Raw genomic sequence first — 23,056 nt, forward strand, 5'->3', positions numbered from 1 at the left:
AGGGTACAATCAGGGTGCAGACACAGTGTATATCTATGTTTGTATATCCCAGCCCCAAGGAAATACCAATTCTTGTTAACTTGAATGGAATTATAGTATTCTGAGCTCTAAAGTTTTCAGCGGAGCTAGGAGAGCTGCATTGTTTTTCACCAGTCTCTGTCTTTTTAATCACAACTTAAATTTCAAATCCTTTATCAAGAAGCTCAACTGTTTGATCTTTTCAGTGTTAGAAAAGCTATGCACACAGACTAACTATATCTCTACTAAAAATTCCTTCCCATTCACTGATAATACTTACATTTCAAAGTCTACAAATAGTATTTCCAATGTTAGCTCATCTGTGCCTTACATTTATTTTTAAAATATTAAGTATCTATTATGTGCCAGGCACCCTGTTAGATGCTAGAAATACAAGTAAATCAAACAAGAGTAAAATTTCTGCCTCCTTTCTAAAAGCTTGCAGCCTATGAGGCAGATGGAATAGTAATTATTGCTCACATGATACAGGTGAAGGGCCTGAGTGCTCAAGAATTATAAGGTCTTATCTAAGTTCTCATATTTAGTAAGGAAAGAGCCAGGGTTTCAGTAACGATCTCTGGCTCAGGGTCAGAGCACCTTCCAATATTTCTTCAAAGGGAATATCAGACTATTTAGTATCTCAACTCCTCCAGTTGAGCAAAACTATTTAGTATCTCAACTCCTCCTCCAGGAGCAAAAAGGAAAGCATCTTGAATCCCTCTATACTGTTAATGCGCTCTTAAAAGTGGAACAGGTGTTCTCTGGGTGTTCAAGAAAAGCAAGGTAAGAGTGGGAGTTAAAGATCCTGAGCAGCCGTTGTAACCAGACCAAATTAATCTGTAGAAACCAGAGCACTCAGCCAAGGCGATGCTATTTCAATTGGGTGTCACAGGTGACTCATCAGAGATGGCTTGCTTTTGGGCCTCCTGATATTTTACTTCAGGGTGGAGTGTCAGATTTCCTTCGCATTTTTGGACAACAGCCCTCTTGTCCATTTCCAAATTTTTTCTGGTTTCACAGCCCTCACGCAGAGTTCGTTTTCATACCGGAAGCTAGTCACTGGCGAGAGGTTTAGGGAATGAAGAACAAGGTAAAAAAAATAAATAAATAAAGAGCCGGGGCCCTGGAGAGAGGCCTAAAATGGGGAAATTTGCACTTCAAGAGCTTTCCCTACCCCAGCCCCTCAGAATGACAGCTCTCCTCAGCCAGAAGACTACCTCTCCCGGCAGGCACTGCGCGCCCCACAGACACAGGCTGGCGCGTTCTCAGCTCTCCACCTCCGCCACAACCAGCCAATAAGAATCACCGGCGTGGGCCTCCGCCCTACTCGGACCACGCGGGAGCGGGGGCAATAAAACTACACTTCCCGAAAAGCCTTGCGCACGTCATGGCCAATCGGAACACGGAACTCGGAGACTAGGGGCGGAGCCGGATGCATAGGCCACCCCATTGGCCAGGTGAAGCTTAGAAGAGCCGGAACCCGGGAGCGAGAGAAGCGAAATGACATTTCCTCTTTAAATAGCTGGAGCCGGGGCCCCGTCGAGAAATGGCCGCGTCGGCAGGTGGGTCTGGTGGTGGCTGGGGAGGTGTGTTGCGGGGGAGGTGGGCCGGGGTCCAGCTCAGGCTGCGAGCTGAGGAGGTGGCGATGAAGACGCCAGAGAGGATGGGGAGGTGGAGAGGGATGAGGGGAGGGAGGATGGATGGCGTGGAGGGCGGTGGGCGGTCCGGCCGGGCAGCGATGGGGAGGCCGGGTACCCGCCGCCACTTCGACCAGTTCAGCAGGCGGTTGAGGGGGCACTGGCGGCCGCCATCCATCGAGATTCCCTCGTGAGGCTTCTGCCCTCCGCTCTCGGCTGGGACGTTCTGGCTCTCGGCGGAGTCGCCGCAGACACCGCGCCTGTTCAGCCTGCACAGTTCCTCCGCGAGCACGGGGCATCGGGCTCGCCGGGCTCCCGGAGGAGCAGGCTGGTGTTTGAACTTGCATCACAGCTAGCGCTCTCTCTCTCTCTCTCTCTCTCTCTCTCTCTCTCTCCCAGATCTCACCCCGCGGTCCCATTTGGTGGTGTATATATACATACATGTATTTTTGTAGGCGGGGGGTCGGGGTGGGGGGAAGCGTAAACGCCGTAACTGGCTCCGAACTTCTTGTGGTTGTACGATTTTTTTCCTAGATTTAAGCAAGTCTTCCCCAACGCCGAATGGGATTCCATCTTCAGACACAGCCAACGATGCCATGGACCCCTTCCATGCGTGCAGTATTCTTAAGCAACTCAAAGCAATGTACGATGAAGGACAGTTGACAGACATTGTAGTGGAAGTGGATCACGGGAAAACATTTTCCTGTCATAGAAACGTTCTTGCTGCAATCAGCCCTTACTTCAGGTATGATGGTGGCAGAAACTTCTGTTGATATCCTCATCTCGTTCCCTTTATCCCTCAGTGTTGCCCCCTTGATTATAAAACGGAGATGAGACAATTAAATGAAACCAATGAGTTTGTTTCCTGAAAATAAATAACAGGCCCTATTTTATTGAGTCCTTGTTTTTCACTTGACCGATTCTTCTAGAATTCAGGTCGTTGGTTTTTAAGTTAGTGAGTGTATTTTTGTTTGTTTCAGGTAAATTAACAACAAAATCTAGACTTGTGCGGCTCAGTCATTGTTTTAAATTAAATAAAATTAAAAATTCTGTTCTTCAGGCCGACTAACCACATTTAAAGTGCCCAGTAGCCACATGCAGGTAGTGGTTGCCAATTGTACAGCCCAGATATAGAGCATTTCCATCACTGAAAGTTTTAGTGGACAGTGCTGATCTAGAATTTGTTCCAAAAATTTATCTATGAGGCATAGTTCTCCGGTGCATGTATCTCTTGGACTTTAAAACATAATGGTACATTCTTTTGAAAACAAATTACCATTCAGTAGATTGTTTTAATGCCATGGGGGTAAAAGCAATGAATTAAAAATGAAAGAATGTATCTTAGGCTCCAGACTAATGATTATTTCCATGATTTCCAGAAGTGTTTTTAAATTTTATTTTCATTACATGCTTCTTTGTGTTTGAAAACGTTGAAACAGTAAGATTTCAAAACTTGGGTTTAACAAAGGATTTCATACTTTGAGATCACTGATAAACACAATTTCTTGCTTGAGTTTAACTTCTTTTGTTTCGAGTGCCCACTTTTTTAAGCCTTTCAGTGTTCAAAAATGGTGCCTGAGGGGCGCCTGGGTGGCACAGCGGTTAAGTGTCTGCCTTCGGCTCAGGGCGTGATCCCGGCGTTGGGGGATCGAGCCCCACATCAGGCTCCTCTGCTATGAGCCTGCTTCTTCCTCTCCCACTCCCCCTGCTTGTGTTCCCTCTCTCACTGGCTGTCTCTATCTCTGTCGAATAAATAAATAAAATCTTTAAAAAAAAAAAAAATGGTGCCTGAATGACAGTGAGATAATCTCAACTAAACTCTAAAGGTGTGGTTTTTTTTTTTTTTTTTTGAAGGTGCTTACCTTTATAGGGCATATAGCAGTGTAATGTTCCAGACAGTAGTTTCTGATTCCTCTTTCTCAGAATACTGGGTTAAATATAGTCACTTCAGTCTGATGCTTATGATGTAACCATTTAGACTTGCCTAGGGATAGGTCATTGGACTGTTAAGTATTAACCATCACAAGGGAGTGAGCTGGAAGGAAAAAAAGAAGAAACCCATATACACAGAAGGTATGAAGTTTGGCCTGGTAACGGAAACTGCTATTGGGATTTGCTTATCCAGACTATCCATTAGATATGGTTAGTTCATCTGTGGATTTAAATATATGTCATAATTACTACTTACCAAATTCTGGGCTAAGCTTACTTTACATATATTGCTTTATATATCTTTACTATCCTGTCTCTGCATAGTTTACATAGTTTTCACATTTTACATGTGAAAAACTGAGGTTTGTGGATGTTAAATGACCTGCCTAAATCATCTGACTACTAAGTGGCAGAGGCTGGATTTGATTCCAGAGTCAGACTTCTTGGTCACTATTATGACTTTTTAAAGAACAAGAGTAGGTCCCCTTTAAAGCTGCCTTTGAGAAGTTTCTATTGTATATTAGATTTGAATAGTTAAAAAAAATTGAAATTTGAAAGTGAAAATGTCTGTATCTTACTGAAATTTTATACTCTGGCTTGTAATTAAAGTTAGTTTGAAGACTCAGACAAATCACTTTAAGAGAAGTATGCTACCGTAGATTTCCTTAATTACAAGAAATTAAGGAAATGCTTGGAAAACTTCCTAAGCATAAGATACATGAATTCAGATGGAGGTATTTGGCTAGAAAACTCAAGGATTAGGTTCTTATCTCTTGCTAGGGGTTTTTGTACAGAAGTTTCTTGGCACTGGTGCTGTTCCTTATGTGAGATCTAGGAAGACATACTTAATAGTTTCTAAGTCTTGCATCACTGGTGGAAAAAAATAAAAATAGCTTGAAATCTGGCGTGGCTGTTTCATGATCCCAGTAACTTGTCAGAATTAAAATTTGCGTGATTATTGGAAACTTTCTGCTGCTCAGGATTTTGTGTGAGGACGTGTTCTGTCTTTATGGAGCATTTACAGAAAGGTCCTGTTAGAACAGAGGAGAACTCATCAAGTGTCACACTGCTCCTGTGTGTGAGGCCAGCCTATTCAAGTCAGTAGAGTTCCCATGATGAAGGGGTATGTGGTAATGTTCTCCTTTGGGAGTTAATCTTTGCCTAATGAAGGGCTTTATTTTTCTTTTTAATTGGTAGCTGTATAGCTGAGGTTTTCAGCACCTGAAATGGAAAACCAGCTCATACGCTGGGAGATGAAGTTTTTAATCATGAAAAAAAGCCTGTGTGATATTAAGCTTAAAATTTATGTTGTAGAGGTCAAAGTTGGACTCAGAGATGGTTCATCCAGGCAGCAAGCTGGATCCTTATACCCATGTGTGTCCCCAGTGTTTCTCATTGTATTTGAAAATTAACTGTTTTAGGAGATATATATATATATATGTGTGTGTGTGTGTGTGTGTGTGTGTGTGTGTGTGTGTGTGTATATATATATTTTATAACCTAGCACTTCAAAATGAGAGGGGTCTGGATCTTTATGACAACTTTATCACCAATGTTAGGTCAGTTTCTTCAACGCTCATCTACTAAACACCCTAGGGCAAACAACCCTTTTCCCAAAAGGCTTTTTAAAAGAATTTTGATTTGATTTTTGTATTTAATTTTAAGAGCAGCCTAGAAAGAAGCCTTAAAGGAGGGGGGAAAAGGCAAATGATGTATATAAATGACTAATACTAAAATACAGTTCCAGGCTTTTGGCTACTTAATGTTTTGGCAAACAAAGTCCCATAAATGCACAGATATTTTAAATTAGAAGTAAGTAAGTAAATAAATAAATAAACTTGCTTTCAAAAACAGAAGCTTGGGATTTTCAAAACCAGTATCTCCAAAGCAGCAATTAATTCTTAAACTCTTTTAAGAAGTATGCATTCTATTACCCCTACTATGATCTTTATTTATATTCAGATATACATAGATAAAATACGGAAGCTTTGAGAAAATTGAGTATATTTCTTTAAGCAAAGGTTTTCAAAATGTCCAAGACAAAGTGATGTTCTTTATATTACTTATAATGATTAAGGAAGCATTCAAAAGATAATAGTTTTAAAAGGAAGTAGGTAGAGCATATGAACTTCTGAATAACATCTTATTTTTCTGAGATGAAATTTTTAAAGATCTATTTCAGGGACCAGTTGTCTTGTACATTTCCATTGGGATGTGAAAAGTTTAATCAGTCTATATGTGCTCATATATCATATTGACACCTTATAGGTATTGTTAAATTTTCTGATTGGTCTGGTGAGTTAATATCTCAAGTCCCTAAGGCAACTTAACCAGAAGCCTGGATAGGGTCTCCAAGGAAAATAAGGCGCCCTGTAATATTCCATGCCATCTTTTAGTGTGCTTTAATTAGGTATACTCTCTTTTTCTCAAAGTTGGCATAAAGTGGACATGATTTGATGAGTACTGGGTGTTATACACAACTGATGAATTACTGAACTCTACGTCTGAAACTAATGATGTACTTATATGTTGGCTATTTTAATTTCAGTTAAAAAATGAAAAAAAAGTGGACTGGCCCTGAGAATAGAATTTTTGAGATTAGCCAGATTAAATCCTTATGCTAGATGATCAGCTTTCACTCCCCTTCAGAATATCAGGAAGCATATTAGGAAGTATTTTTTAGTCTCCAAGGTTATCTTTGTGGTAACTGTATACTTTAAAAAATTTGTCACAATAATTTTTATTTGGAGTGCACATATACTATTAACCACTCTTTCCTTCCTAGATCCATGTTCACTAGCGGCCTTACAGAAAGTACTCAAAAAGAAGTTCGAATAGTTGGCGTTGAAGCTGAATCAATGGATTTAGTGTTGAACTATGCCTACACCTCCAGAGTGGTTCTGACAGAGGCCAATGTTCAAGCGTTGTTCACTGCAGCCAGCATTTTCCAGATTCCTTCCATCCAAGACCAATGTGCTAAGTACATGATCAGTCATTTGGACCCACAGAATTCTATTGGGGTCTTCATCTTTGCTGATCATTATGGCCATCAGGAACTTGGAGATCGATCAAAAGAATACATTCGTAAAAAGTTTCTGTGTGTCACCAAAGAACAGGAGTTTCTCCAGTTGACAAAAGACCAACTGATAAGTATCCTAGACAGTGATGATTTAAACGTAGACCGAGAAGAGCATGTTTATGAAAGCATCGTAAGGTGGTTTGAACATGAACAGAACGAAAGAGAAGTGCACCTTCCAGAAATTTTTGCCAAATGCATTCGTTTTCCGCTGATGGAAGATGCCTTTATAGAGAAAATTCCACCTCAGTTTGCACAGGCTATAGCCAAAAGCTATGTAGAAAAGGGCCCATCCAATACCAATGGCTGCACACAGAGACTCGGAATGACTGCATCTGAAATGATCATATGTTTTGATGCTGCCCACAAACACTCAGGAAAGAAGCAAACAGTGCCTTGTCTAGATATAGTCACAGGAAGAGTGTTTAAACTATGCAAACCACCAAATGATCTAAGAGAAGTTGGGATTCTTGTATCACCAGATAATGACATTTACATTGCAGGAGGGTACCGGCCCAGCAGCAGTGAGGTCTCCATCGACCATAAGGCAGAAAATGATTTCTGGATGTATGACCATTCCACCAATAGGTGGCTTTCCAAACCTCCCTTGCTGCGAGCCAGAATAGGCTGCAAACTGGTGTATTGCTGTGGTAAGATGTACGCAATTGGAGGTCGTGTTTATGAAGGTGACGGGAGAAACTCACTAAAATCCGTGGAGTGCTACGACAGCAGAGAGAATTGCTGGACGAGTGTGTGCGCGATGCCTGTTGCAATGGAGTTTCACAACGCTGTGGAGTACAAAGAGAAGATCTATGTTTTACAGGGTAGGTGCCTGACTGGTTTATTCTCCAGGAGAGGGGAGCAGGTCAAACATGCTTTACTTAGACTAAAACAGATGTTTGTTCTTAGTCGAGGACTCCTCTGGCTTTCTTATCATAAACTGTTTGTTGCGACAGTCTGTTCTTTAAAGGATGTATGAAGGCAATAAACTTTTGAATCAAAAAAGGCAGGCATCTTTAAGTTACTAAGATGATTCTGTAAGTTTTTTATGTTCTTACTGTGTTTTGACATCATGTGGGATAAGTATTTTTGAAAACATAATTTAGTGAATACGAGTGCAGTGTTTTGGGAAGACGTTCAGAACCATTTTTAAGAATCCAAGCTTGATACAGGACTGTTTTACTCTTCAGTAATACATAATCAAGAGATGTCGCAGCTACTTTTTATGGAACTCACTGGATTAGTTTAGAAGAGAAAAAAGAACAAAGAATTGTGTGATAAGCCTTATGATTGTGAAGGTTATGAAACTTAATTATAAAGAGTTTGAAATTACAGTCTTCAGCTTTTAATTTCACTGCAGCATACAATACCTTCCATAATATATTTTCAAGTTTTTTCCACTGAGAAGCTTTGAGATGTTACCTTTTTCTTTACATTTGCTATTATAAGAGGGACTGTTTAATATATTTAGCTTTCAAAAAAATTCTTTTTAACTACTGAAGGCTAGTATGCTGGCAAAGATCATGTAGTAGGAGTAGAAAGAAGGACCAAGTAAGTATAAATACGATATTTGATCCAAGGTTCTAATTAGTGATAACTAATGTTTTCCCTGTGTTTTGTTTCTTAAACATTTTGGTTGCTTGAATGTTGAAAACAGTGATGATAATACCAACATCCTTATTCCTCTTCTGGCTTTCTTAATTGCTCATATATGTTTTCCTCACCCTATTACTTTAATAAAACAAGAAAAAAGGGGTGATTCTGTGTAAATACACATGATTTTTTAGCTCTTACACATTTAAAAGAATATGTTCTTTGCTCTCATCTTTTATTTGACTAGAAATGTCTGAACCCATGTGTTTAAATTTCAATATCAAGTTAATTCCCCAAAAGAAGTATCACTATCTAGTACCTTATTTTAGTTAAATAGAAGCATGGGCATGATTGTTTGTGGGTCTTGCTGAATAATGGAATATAAGACTGGGTGTATAATCTGTCCAGTATGGTTGGATAGCTTATATCATTCAATATGATGATGCTTTCTCTACATATATTTTGGTCTTGCTGGCTAACCAGTTGATAGAATTAATTAAAAGACTTCCAATCGGAAGGTAAATGTTATGTATTAATATAAACACTAAAGCAAAGTTAACAATGAATTAATTGAATTTCAGGGCTGGAATTGCTTAATCTGAGGTTATATTTTATATAAGAGGAATCTGAGGCTCTAAAAGTTTTTCTTTTCTTTTTTTTTCTTTTTTAAAGATTTTATTTATTTGAGAGAGAGACAGAGATAACGAGAGAGAGCAGGAGCTGGGAGGAGAGGGTTCAGAAGCAGGCTCCCTGCTGAGCAGCGGGGCTCGGGGGGGCTCCATCCCAGGACCCTGGGATCATGACCTGAGCCGAAGGCAGACGCTTAATCGACTGAGCCACCCAGGCGCCCCTCTAAACATTTTCTTAATCGCTTATCTGGTTTAAGTTATTAAGAGGACTTTAGATTTTAAAAATTAACTTTTTTGTGTGAGTCATCTTTTTATAAGAAACCTGTAGAGAGGTAGTACATGTTAGAAACTTTTATTTTCTATTGTCTTTTTAAGAATCCTGTTAAAAGTCAATGAGAGAAGGTGATATGCAACCAAAAGCTGGTGGGTTTAACAAGCTCTTCTAAGAAAAATTCAAATTATAGTGTCAGTATCACTAAGTAGGCAGTTAAGTTTGTAGATAAGAGTAAATCGAGTTCAAAACAGTTTTGAGGGGGAAGCTCAATTTAGAAGTAGGTATTTCTAATGTAAGCAAAGCCTCTTTATATAAATAAAGTTGATATAAATAGTCAGAGGCTTATGCTGTACTATATGTGGCTAATGGGGTACCATTAATCTGTTCATAAAAGATCTAGATTTTTAAATCAAGGATTTTATGCAAATGTTATAACTAGCGAAATTCTTGTTGATCTTCACTGGTTTAATTCTTTCGGACATTTTTATATTGGCTGTCTGACTCAGCAACCCCTTTTATCATCAAAATAGAATTGAAGGTGACCCAAAGTCAACTCCATGAACTGTGTGTTTTCTATCATATTAAAGCCTCTTAAGTATTTGTCTTTGCAATATAGCAGCGCCGAAGTAAACATATTAATGGCCCATTGACATCAATCTGAACAATTCCATGTGCTATCTTCTAGCTAATTAGCACATAAATGTGTAGTGGCTTATTCATGATGAAGCTGTATGCATACTTTGATCTTACTGGCTAACCATTAGTGATAATGCTTTTTTAGAGCTGGCTTAAAATAACTTTTCTGAAATATGCAAGTTTATAGAATAAGTGGAGCCAAGCTCTCAACTATTATTCTGCCTTCAAGCCAGAGTAACTCCTTATACCTCCCTATTACAAACCCCCCAATTCAGGTTGACTATAATACTATGTGTTATGTTCTGCCATGGAATGAAGAAATTTTAAGCTATTTTATACTATATAATGTATCTCTGGAGATTATACAAGAAATATTTTAGAAAGTGAAATATTTGAAAAATTACGCTTTTCAACATATAACCAAAAAGAGACATGTAAATGTATATATTCTTGTTTTTCTTTCCTTCTTCTTCTTCTTTTTTTTTTTTAGGAGAATTTTTCCTCTTCTATGAGCCTCAAAAAGACTACTGGGGTTTTTTAACCCCCATGACTGTGCCTAGAATCCAGGGCTTAGCAGCTGTATACAAGGACTCTATCTACTACATAGCTGGAACCTGTGGAAATCATCAACGTATGTTTACTGTAGAAGCCTATGATATTGAGCTAAATAAATGGACTCGGAAGAAGGACTTTCCATGTGATGAGTCCATAAATCCATACCTTAAACTGGTACTTTTCCAGAATAAACTGCATTTATTTGTTCGAGCTACTCAAGTGACCGTTGAAGAACATGTCTTCAGAACCAGCAGGAAAAATTCCCTTTACCAATATGATGACATCACTGACCAATGGATGAAAGTGTACGAGACCCCAGACAGGCTCTGGGACCTTGGCCGGCATTTTGAATGTGCTGTTGCTAAACTCTATCCTCAGTGTCTTCAGAAAGTACTTTAATGAGTAGCAGGCCTTAGTGAGCTCACTGGCATCTTGTGCTTCGGGAAGCTTAGTCTTTCAGTGATACAAGAAGTGCTGTCAGTATTTAAGAAGCTGAGAGAGTTTGTACATGGCAATGGGTGCTCTTAAAGATTACGGTGTAGGGAGGGATTTCTTTTCATCCTTGTGATGTTTTCATTTCATTAAGCAAAAGGTAACAAAGTGCAATTATCAGCATTTGTTTTTTCTGGTATAAAAGTAACCATTTTCATTCTAGAATTTTGTGATAATCCGTCACTGAGATACCAGATGAATCAACAACTATGCACTCTTATAAGAGCAGTTAGGGTATTATGGTTAGAGACATCCAAACTAGTTTGATGTGACTTTTTATTTTGAATACGGGTAAAAATTTGAGGCAATATCACTAGGACTTTAGCTGTGACCTCTCCAACACAGAGAAGCACTAACTTAGATCCTCATTATATATATATATATATATATATATATATTTGTGTACTGTTTTCAAGTGTACTGAGATTTAAGTGTGTTTTTAGCGTAGGTTGAAGGAAAAAAATCTGTCTGAGAAAGAGCTTTTAGTCTGATTGTTTCATATTTCCCATGTAACTTTAAGTTAAGCTAAAGTTTTAAAGTAGCAGGGTTTTTTTTTTGCTGATAACTTTCAAGTGCTCACACTGTCTCATTATTTACAAATCCCGAAAAGGGCTGAAATTCACAGGTGGCTGGTGCTGGTATAAGGGAGTTCATTTGTCTAGCTAGATAGGTTTAAATTGGCTGAGCCTGTGCGTACCTTTGGTATGCTGGTTTCGTGGCATAGTACTTTACCTGTTGAACTTCTGTGATTTCACAAGATTTCACAAGATTCTCTGCTTACATGATAGCAAGATCCCTAACTGGATGCAGTTTTAGAATAATGAGAACATGACACTCAGTTTGCACTAACACGGGCCATTTTGTTGCCCTACCTCCTTTTCCATCCTCCCCCCATCCCTTCATTATCGGTACAGTGAAAGGTAACTTATTTCTCTTCTGCACGGAGCATAATGTGAAGTTTTATACCTGCTTTTACAATTTTGTTTTCTAGAAACCTAAAACTCCTGCAGTGGTCTAATTTAATGGCTTTTAAGTTACATATGACCATTAAAACCTCACGTTTGTTTTGTTTTTTTGTTTTCTCATTTTTGCACTTAACAGTAATGTATATTTCTACATTGAAAATCTTGTTCTAGCTGAAGGTGATTGAGAAGGACAGGGTGAGTGAGTAGAAACATAGCATTGTAGGTACGAAATCACTTTCATACTGAATGGATGAATTTCTAACAATCAGTTAGTAATAGTAACATAAAGGACAAACCAACTTATTTGTAATACCTAAGGCAGATATTTGGATCGGTAACTTGTTTTTTTACTATGCCTAAAATAATTGATAAAGGGTATAGGGATAGCCCAGAGTCTGTCCTCAAGTAGAACATTTTGATTCTCTTAAAGAAAACAAACTGGCATGGTTTGTATTCAAAACTCTTGCACAAATTGTAATGTGATACTGTGAAACAAATTTAAAACATTGCCTCTTTGCATCACATACCTCGTTTTTCAGAAACTTTCCAAACTGCTTGTCCTTGACCTCTACAAGTAAGGAACGTTTTCTGAAGCAGAATTTAAAGTGGACAGCATTTATAGAATTAACATTTTAAAATCTAGTCTTAGGAAGTTGGATATGTGGTTTCTTATTGGCCTTGATAGTATGTCTATAATCTCTTTATAAACTTTGTCAACCATCTGTTTTTTCCCTCTGGTTTTTCTTCTGCTTTTCTTTATCTACGTGCTGTTGTGGGGCTTTTGCTGTGAGCGTTTTGAAGCATCTTTCCAGTGTTGCATTGCGGAGGGGAGGAGGAAACCAAACTAAGTTTTGCAAGAGATGTTCATGTAATTTATTTTTGAGAGCTCTGTTGAATAGCTAAGATTTCCTGCCGCTTTTTGACAATCTTCTGTATTTATTTAGAAACATGTGTTACTTGAAAACATGACATAGAATAGTGGGTAACAATTTACACGTGCCGCGTGATCTGCAGGAGTACAACATGCTGTGGTTAATTCTGCAGGCTGATTCTGTTCATCTGCACAACAGTTGATCCTCTGCTATAACCATTTATATTGGGGGTGTGATCTAAGTATAGTGTGTCAAAGCCAACGTTTAGAATTTGCTATGGGGGTAGAATATATATTGAATTTTGTACGAAGAACTATTTGTTTAAATTATATAACTGGGTTATTTTGCCACTTTTTAAATGATTTCAGAAGAGGTCCTAGAGAGCTAAGATTAGTAATTTGTGCGGGTATATATGTTTAGGTATTTAAGGTACATTTGCATAGTATGATGAGAATAGAAGTAAAAGGCACAATGAGGACTACAGAGTTAAAATGTAGGCTAACATATGCCAGTCCCACTTGAACTTTGTTTTTGCATTTGAAGAATGTATGTAGCACTTTCCTACATATTTTTTACACATTGAAAACTGGACTTGGTATAACTATGTTATAGGAAAGTAGAAACTGTATTCTTTATTTTCCATCCTCGTTTTCTGTTATCCTAAAAGTTGATGCTTAAGCATCAGGCTGATTTCACTGGTGCATGAGGAGAAGTGGGTGTGCTCTGTAAGGAGTTAGATTCCCTATGTGAAGCAGTTTCAAATGGCATTCAGTGTTCAGTGCTCAGGTATGGAGTAAGTACTGTAGTCCTTTGGGGGCAAATGTGTAGATATTTTTAAACATTTTGCCATAATTGCACAATTTTTTGCATTTTTACCTGATGGCATTGTTTCTTATAATAAAATCTTTTCTCATTAAAAACTTCCACTGTTGTAACTTGACCTCTGACTAGTGAGTTCCACAGAATTAAAAGTTGGTGAAAAACATGAAATACCTTCTGTCTTAGTGGCATGGAATAAGATTTTAATCTATCAAATATTTGGCCTCTGGTACAAAATGAGCCAGTTAATATCCCCTTACATAATGCTCTTTAAATTCTAAAGCAAGCTTGCTTATATCAGTAATTCCTTTGTTTGCTTTGCTTTGGCCTAAACTTTTCTTATTCCACTCCTCTCTCACACTTCCCATCCAATCCGTGAGAAAATCCTGTCCCCTCTTTCTTCCAAATACACCTAGACTCTGACCACGTACCACTGTGCACCCCCATCACCGGAGTCTAAACTAGCCTACCTTGGCTGCCTTCTTCACCCCTGACTGGTTGTAATCTATTCCTTTCACCACACAGTAGCCAGAGCGATCCTGTTAAAACACCAGTCAGATGCCATCCCTCTTCTCAAACCGGAGCAGAAGGAGATGGCTTCCCATCTCCTCTGGTATGAGAGCCAGACTCCTTCCTTACAAGATCTACACGTCACAACCCCACCTCTTGGACCTCACCTACCATTCCATCAGCTCACTCAATTCCAGCCCCATGGACTACCGTTCCTAAAGCATGCCAAGTCCTTCCAACATCACTGCCTTTGTCTTTGCTGTGTCTTTTGCCAAGGAAGCCCCAACAACTCACTTACTTTACTCGAGCCTCTATTAAAATTCCAGACAGGACTTCCCTGATCACCTTATGAAACAGAACACTCCCCTTCCAACTCCACTCTTAAACACACCACCCGTCTCTCCTGCTTTATTTTTCACCTATCGTCCCCTAATGAAATGTAAGCTCCATGAAGGCAAGGGATTGGTTCTATTCACTATGTATCTCGGATCTCTAGCACATACTAGGCAGTCAATAAATGTTTGTGAAAAGAAACGAATTTTCCATTAAATCTTAGAAAACCCTGAGAGGTGGTAGGACCTGTAGGATCAACTCTATTTTATCAGATAGGAAACAAAGACGAAGTCAATTGCTGAAGGTCATCTAACTCAAGGGGCTCATCTGGGATCAGAACAAAGATTTCCACTTTCACCCTAGTCTAGTTCCTACACGTTCCATTAGTTCCAAACAAAACGGGAAAAAGTGTAGATGCTTCTTTAGGGCAACACGATTATCCCCCAACACTATTACTTAAAAAATCTACTGGAATTTTTACTGTGATTGATTCTGTGAGGAAATACATGAGATAGGAAAATACCTTCCCTTTGTCACCCCACCTGAATGCCCCATCTTTATATCCTTCTGCTAGTATACTCCACTCACGGTGGAGAAAAACAAGAAGAAAAGGCTTGGGAAATACTGATTTAGAGTACTGTTATTTTGGTTCTTAAGATGACTTGCCATTTTAAAATCTTGGTTGTATGCCTGTATTTTTTTTATTGAAAAATTATTTGCAAATACAAAAATTAAAAGTGGTCTAGTATCTCTAACTTCAGAGCAATGCTGTAAATAACATCTGCTTAGTCTTTTTGAAGTGAAACGTGGCATTTTATATAATGGATTTAAGTGGGGAGAAAAGTAGATTTTCCCTTCATTTTATGCTTCTAAGATATACTGAAACTTCTTGACTTGGAACTTTGGTAGACAGAGCTCAAGTGGTTTTCAATAGTAAATATGAAGAGGTGGCATTAACTACCACCAGTTCTAGTAAGTATCAAGTATTAATTCTTGTTCTCCACACTTCATTTTGACTACCTGTATCTCTCTGGTAGAAGATCCCAGACCTAGAAAGTTGGGTACTTGGCTCATGGGTCTGCTGGTTTTCCTTTCTCTTTTGGTAACCGGCTTTAGCCCAGACACTGTGTGAATACATAAGGAAGCGACTCTACACATTTGGACAGGTGAACCAATATGGCTGCCATTTCAGAGAAAGGGAAGAGTACAGCCACAAGGTAAACATTTAGAGATTTAAATTGCTATGCCATACGGGCAAAATTTTAATCCATGAAAGGGTGAAGTGTATTATGACTGCTGAGTGGGGCATAGTCCAGTATGACTAGGTAACCATGACACAATATTTATTTCCACTTCTTTTCAATCATGTATTTTTTTTTTTAAGATTTTATTTACTTTTGAGAGAGAGAGTGGGGGAGGGCGGGGGGAGAGGAGCAGAGGGAGAGGAATAAGTAGACTCTATGCTGAGTGTGGAGCCTGATGCAGGGCTTGATCCCATGACCCTGAGGTCATGACCTGAGCCAAAACCAAGAGTCAGACCCTCAACCGACTGAGCCACCCAGGCGTCCCATAATCATGTATTTTAAAACATTAATATGGGACAAAATATGCAATAAACTTCTCACTAGCCACCCACCTTTATTATTCAAACTCTCACGCTCAAGAACCCTGCTTTCAGGTTTTGGGGATCATTGAGATGACAATCCATGGTCCCCCCTACTTTTCCCACTATCCATCAGCTCCTACTGGGGGCCTTTCCTGAACTTAGCCAAGGTCAGTTCCATGGTTCATTCGGAATAATGTTATTTTACTTTTCCTCAGTCACCTTGCCTCTCTTTACTACTGCCATACTTGCCTGACAAAACCCCAACCCTGAATGATCCCGGCTGTGAGCCTTCTCTGTGCCTGGTCCTGAGTGGCAGAGATATCCCATGGTCATGCGGATGTACCTGTGGTGTACCTCCCATGGGTTCTCAACATGGTGTGGCAATTGTTGCCTTTTCTTAAACTGCTGTTTTGTTTTTTTTTTAATCCCTCTTAGCTCTTTAATTTTGTTCATGATATTTTGAGAAGACAGGAGTCATTATATAGGCACTCCCCCATCTCCCCGCCATCTACCTGAATTTTCTCTGCTCTTCCTCTTAACAAAGGAGGAAGGGTACTGTTTCTACCTGTGGTTGCTTGTGCTCCAGCTCCCATGCTCTCTCCCCTCAAGGCCTTGGTTCCCTTATCATTCCCTCTCCTGAATCACCCAACATTCCCTCTTGCTTGGCTCATTTTACTAATACAAAATTAAATTCCACATATGAGTGAAATCATATGGTATTGGTCTTTCTCTGACTGACTTATTTCACTTAGCATAATACTCTCTAGTTCCATTCACGTCATTGCAAATACCAAGATTTCATTCTTTTTGATGGCTGAGAAATGTGTGTGTGTGTGTGTGTGTGTGTGTGTGTGTGTGTATATATGCCACCTCTTCTTTATCCATTCATTAGTCAATAGACATTTGGGCTCTTTCCATAGTTTCACTGTTGTTGATAATGCTGCTATAAACATTGGGGTGCAGATATCCCTCTGAATCTGTATTTTTGTATCCTTTGAGTAAATACCTGGTAGTGCAATTGCTGGGTCATAGGATAGTTTTATTTTTAACATTTCTTTGCATTCCTGCCAACACCTGTTGTATCTTGTGTTGTTAATTTTAGCAATTCTGACAGTTGTGAGGTGGTATCTCACAGTGGTTTTGATTTGTGTTTCCCTGATGATGAGTGATGTTGAGCATCTTTTCATGTGTCTGTTAGCCATCTGGATTGGGGCACTTTGTTTTGAAAATTCTCCTCTTACTGGTCTCTTAATTATCCTGCTTTACTGTTTCCTTCTCTCCCTGGGTTCTCTTTTCTCTTCTTGTCTCTTCTCTTCTGACCTCATGTATTTCTATGGTATAAAATGCCATTTGCATACTGATGACTTCCAAATTTGTATTTTCAAACCATACTTCTATTCTTGGCTCCAGACTCATATCCAACTGCCTACTAGATAGCTCCTTTTGGGTTGGTAGAGACATCTCAAACGTAACATCTTTGAATTCTCCATTTCCATCATTCCCTGCATCTACTCAAGCCATCAAACAGGTCCTGAAAGCTCTAGCCACAAAATGCAATTTATGTGTCTCCACTCCTCTCCATTTTCACTACTTCCACCTATATTGAAGCCAGTCTTCCACTGCCAGGACTATAGCAACAGCACCACAACAATTCCTACTCCAACTTATATCCACATTCTCAGTAATACATCTCCAGCACAAGAGCCACAGTGATCCTAACAAATGGTATTATGTTTCTGCCAAGTGTAGAACACAGCAATTGCTTTCTATCAGGTGCTACATAAATGGCCCCTTGGTTACTTCTCCAACCTTGCCCAGTATCATTTTCCGCCCTTGCTACCCATTCTATAGATATACTGGCTGTGGCAGACCTTGTGGGTGCTCCTCCCATATACTCTTGGCACTCACTCTTCCTATGCATATTGATCTTTATGGCTTCCAATTGCAACTACTTGCAATTCTTCCTGGCTTCTGGATCTTGCTTGGTCCACTGTAAGGAAGGCTGGAAGTGCCAGAGAGTTAACACCCCTGAGGACTAAACTTCGGTTAGTTCCTGATGGGACTCAATTGATCAAATCCTAGCTTCCTTCTACAGGTGGGATAAGTGAGGCATGTTCTGTACTGTCTCATAGTGTTTCCCAGTGTAAATGAATCCTAGTAGCCCATAATAGTAACCTGCTTGATAACCACACCTCCCCTGGTTCACTTTCCTACTCTTCTCCTAATGCCTCTTGGGACATCCCAACTCCCCTCAATGAACTACTGGCACTCAAATCCCTGTACACTCAAATCCTTGGTCAGGATTGGTTTCTGCAAAAGCCCAACCTCAGACACTGGCCACTTTTTCAATTTCTCAAGGCTCCTACCTACATTATGAACTATGTTCACACTGTTTCCTGTACTTGGAAATGTCTTCTCTTCACCTGTTCTTTGCATGACCATTTCATTCTCATATTTCAGGTCTCAAAAAAATCTTCCCTGATAATATTAACTAAAATAAATGGTTGGTCATGCTTGCTCACACCAGCCAAAGTGGTTTCCTTCCCTTAACTTCTTGTTTCTGTGTCCTCACTAAACAGTAAGTTCCATGAGGGCTGGGACCAGGTCTCTTTGTTATGCAATGGGTCCCCAGTACCTGGAAAAGTGTCTAGTACACAACAGGCTTTTTAAATAAATACACTTTTAATTTCAAAATAGTTTTAATTTACAGAAAACCTGCAAAGACAGTGCAATGAGTTCCCCTATTCCTCACACTCAGTTTCCCCTATCATTCACACCTTCTATTAATGAGCCAATGTTGATTCATTATTATTAACTAAATACTATAATTTCAGAAATCTTTAGTTTTTATGTAATGTTCTCTTTATGTTTCAGGATCCCATCCAGCATGCATTTAGTTGTCATCCTCCATGGGATCCTCTTGGCTGTGACAGTTTCTCAGACCTTCCTTGTTTTTGATGACTTTGACAATTTTGATGAGTGCTTACTGGTCAGATGTTTTGTAGAATGTCCCTCAATTGGCATTTGTCTGATGTTTTTCTTATTTTTAGACTGGAGTTATGTATTTTGGGGAGGAATTTTCCACAGAGGAAAATTACCATTCTATCACATTATCTCAAGTGTATGTACTCTCAGTATGACTTAGCACTGTTCATGTTAACCTTGATCACCTGGCCGGGATAGTGTTTGTCGGTTTCTCCACTGTGAAGTTAACCTCCCCCCCCCCCATTCCACGCTGTACCCTTTGGGAGGAAGTGACTATGTGTAGCCCACACTTAAGGAGTGAAGAGTTACTCTCCATTACCTGGAGGTGGGGCGTCTACATAAATTATTTGGGATTCTTCTGCATAGATTTGTCTCTTCTCCCTAATCTATTTATTTATCCAATCACTTCTATCAGTATGAACTCCTGAATATTTATTTAATACTTTGGATTATAATCCACTACCACTTTACTTTCCCTTGGTAGCTCAAACTGTTACAGCTTTGGCCACTGGGAGCTCCTCAGTTGGTGCTTGTGCACCTCTGACATACTCCCATCAGTGTGAATGGTTTTGGTTTGTTTGTTTTTTTTAAAAATTGGGTGGGGGCAGTTTTCATTTCTGACCCTTCAAGATGCTCCAGGCTCACCTTGTATATTTCCTTCCCCAGCCCTAGAATCAGCCATTTTCCCAAGGAGCTCTAGTTGTTTTTATTGGAGACCTGGGCATTAAGTGTGTTTACTGGTACTGGGATGTCATTGTTTCTAGACCCTTGCAGCTGACTAGATAAGGAAATTAGGATGTTTTGTACTTTACCCTGACCAGCCGCCATCCACCATCCATTTACTTAATTGTTCCATTCTAGTATACACATATAGTGCTGTCAGAATTGTTAACCCGCACTCCTGGGGGAAGTCACTTTATCAATTAGAGTACAGTGCTTATGTACAATCCCTTTGCCTTTAAACTTACAGACTCTGCTCATTTCCTGAGTTATTCAGGTCAGTACCTGTTTCTTCCATTTACTTTAGTGAGGTTGCTTTATACATTTTTAATAATTTATAATATTTTTCTTCTTTAGCCTGTGAAATGGTGGATTAGATTCACTGATTTTCAAATGTTGAACTAGCCTTATATACCTGGAATGAATCCCACTTGATTACGATGCATTTTTTTATACATTGTTGGATTTGATTTGCTTATATTTTGTTGAGAATTTTTGAGCCTATGCTAATGAGAATATCAGTCAGTAGTTTTCCTTTCTTGCAATGTCTTAATCTGGGGTTTGAGATTAGGGTAATGCTGGTGTCTTAGTAAGAATTAGGAAGTTTTTCCTTTTATTCCATTTTCTGGAAGAGATCATGGAAATTTTGTATAATTTCTACCTTAAATGTGTTGTAGGATTTACAGGTAAAACCATCTGGACTTGATACTTAATTTTTATAAAAGTTATTAATTAACTCAATTTCTTTAATAGCTATAGAGCTCTTACCTATTAGAGTTATTTTAAACTCCCAATCAGACAATTCCAAAATCTCTGACATATCTAAGTTTTGTTCTGATGCATGATTTTTCTCTTCAGAACCTTTTTTTTTTTTTTGCATTTTATCATGTCATAATTATTCACTGAAAGTCAGACGTGATGAATCAGGTAATAAGAACAAAGATAAATAGAACTTTAGTGTGAGGATTTATGTTCATATGGCTAGGAGTTGGGCTTTTTTAAACGATTGCTGTACTTATGATGTTAGAGGCATCAAATTGCTCTAGCACCGTTGTTTCTCTCCCCTCTTACTTTTGGTCTTCTCTAAGTACTTCGACTCAGAGAGAGTCTGTGTCTTGCAGCTCTTTCAGCTATAATGAATCCATTCTATTATACAGAAGCTTGTTGGTGTGGTTGTATGGTACGGGAGAAAGAGAATAGTATAAAGTCTTCCAATTAAATCTCAGTCTTTGAGTAGGCTTGTGTCATAGTGCTGTGACCTCCACAGGAGTTTCTCTGGTGGCATAGCTTTTTACTTCCCCTTGCACCATCCACCCTTCCCCACTGTAGCATTCCCCATCTGTTTCCTTAAAGCCCTGACCCCTACTGACTGTGTAGATTCCTTTTTCCCTTAGGTGAGACAGGAATGCCAACTCTTTCTCCAGCTTTTAGCAAGCTCTGTCAAAGTATTTTTCCCTCGAGAGGCCTTCGCTATGGAAAAGGCTCTGGGTATCTTTCACAATTACTACTCCTCCCCACTAGGTCATCTTTCTCAGATCTTTGCCATGAGACTTTGGTGGGGTGATTATAGGTAGGGGACCATCTGAGGTGACAGTCCTCAGGACTTCTTCATTCTCATGCTAGTCCATGCTCAGCCTTTGGTAATTCATCAGAATTACCATTTAAGTGTTCTTAACAATTTATGGCTCTTGGGACTTTTGGGCCAGGTAAGCAAATGTTGACTGCAACTGTCTGGATTCAGCTGTACTCCAGATTTCAGGATGACTGTTTACCCGGCAAACAATTTCTCTGGTGGGTCCAAGAAAAGTCACTGATTCTCTGTTTGAACAGCTTTATCTTGTAAGGTTGTAAGCGACAACTTCTAAGCTCGGCACATTCTAGTGCTGCGTGTGGAAGTGCCTATAATAAGCTTCTAATATATATCCGTTGACTGAATGAGTTATTCTTTACTTCCTACATAAATATTTTATGCCCTTTTTTATATGTATGATATATTTCACAATAAAAAGTAAGCAAAAGTCTTACTTTGTAAAACATGTTCATACACTTAATCATATTTAGGTATCTTTTGTTTGTAATTTACGTGATCATGGAATTATTTAACATGTAGTTCAGTGAATGGTGACTCTCAAGTACCTAATAACCCTGTCTTCTAGGACCAAATTAAAATTACGTGATATAATTTAATTAAAATCATCCTATTTTGAGATTTTTTTTATCGTACTATGAAAACTAATTGAACATTACAATGTAATCATTTTAAATTATCCTTATCATGTATATACAGAACATTTTCTATTGATTGTTTTGTTAGAAATAAATGGGATTTAATAGATCCTTTTCTTCCTTTCTTTCCTTTTCCAGAAATATATGCACAACTGTATGATTTGGTGGGAAAAAAACTACACATAAATATTAACAAGTAGAAAATGTTAATATATTTCCTAAGTATTATTTGTTGGTCTGAAGAACAGGAATTATAGTGTTTTTGGTGAATATGGGGAGATTTCTTAACCTCTCAGAATTTCAGTTTTCTTGTATATGAACTAGGGTTAATAATATAATCCACCTTATAGAGCTTCTGTGAGGATCGGATAAGCATGACAGACTCTTACCACAGTGCCTGGCACACAATGAACACTTTATCAACGTTCACTGTTGTTAGTATTATTAATAACTATAGTCTCTTAGATATACTTAAAACATAGCCTTAGTAGAACAAGATTTTCCTAACAGCTAATAGGACATATATGCTAAAGAGAAAGGAAGCCATTTGCACTCTTGTTAATGACATTGTGCCCATAATCCCCATGTGAAAGCAATTGTCACAGTTTTCTGGTCACACAGTTCTCACTTTCCTTTCTGCACTGTGCATTTCTGAAGGACTGAACTTAAATAATATTCAAAGCAAGAAAAAATAAGGGTTTTTTGTTGTTGTTGTTGTTTGTTTTTAAGACTGGTCCTTTGGGTTTATCTTGTCCTCTGTTGTCACTTAGTGATAAGGATCTAATAGAGTTCAGGTCACATAGTTCAGTGTTTGAAACCTGTGATTCCAAAGATCCTTTAAGGATAAAGAGGTAAGGTCAAAACACCTCAAACCAACACTTAGATTAGGATGTTTGATACCTACCCATCCATAAGTCAGGCAGCCAAAGTGAAGTTTTAAAAATCATACACTCGGAGAAACTTGTACAACACAGGACAGAATTTCCTTGTAATCAGGAAACATCTGGGATGGTGAGAAATCCCTGGATGCTCTCTGACAATTGGTCTAAGCTCAGGAGTTAGGTCAAAGTGGGCAATGGAAATCAGGATTCTGGCATCTACAGTGCTGGCTGTAGTTGAGTTTGAGTGAACTGGTACATTAGCTCAAGCCGACAATGAAGAATGAGAAGGAAAAGTAG

The 23,056-nt window shown here is 38.9% G+C and overlaps 2 protein-coding genes across 4 annotated transcripts in view; one reads left to right on the forward strand and one right to left on the reverse strand.

The window, feature by feature from the left end:
- LOC113257061 (uncharacterized) overlaps positions 1 to 23,056 on the reverse strand; it is a 232,229-nt gene that overhangs the window by 8,243 nt on the left and 200,930 nt on the right. The window lies entirely within an intron of this gene.
- KBTBD8 (kelch repeat and BTB domain containing 8) lies at positions 1,475 to 21,985 on the forward strand. 3 transcript variants are annotated; one of them, XM_026501199.4, is made up of 4 exons: positions 1,475 to 1,580; positions 2,190 to 2,400; positions 6,373 to 7,487; positions 10,286 to 21,985. In XM_026501199.4, exons 1-4 carry the CDS (start codon positions 1,565 to 1,567, stop codon positions 10,747 to 10,749), a joined length of 1,806 nt encoding a protein of 601 aa, XP_026356984.1. In that variant the 5' UTR covers positions 1,475 to 1,564; the 3' UTR covers positions 10,750 to 21,985. The 3 variants fall into 3 exon arrangements, with proteins under 3 accessions (XP_026356984.1, XP_044240936.1, XP_057167856.1); XM_044385001.3 differs by lacking the exons at positions 1,475 to 1,580; positions 2,190 to 2,400 and adding an exon at positions 3,537 to 3,728; XM_057311873.1 differs by lacking the exons at positions 1,475 to 1,580; positions 2,190 to 2,400 and adding an exon at positions 3,730 to 3,797.

The sequence above is a fragment of the Ursus arctos genome, unplaced genomic scaffold (genome assembly GCF_023065955.2).
Source record: "Ursus arctos isolate Adak ecotype North America unplaced genomic scaffold, UrsArc2.0 scaffold_14, whole genome shotgun sequence".
Lineage (NCBI taxonomy): Eukaryota > Metazoa > Chordata > Mammalia > Carnivora > Ursidae > Ursus > Ursus arctos.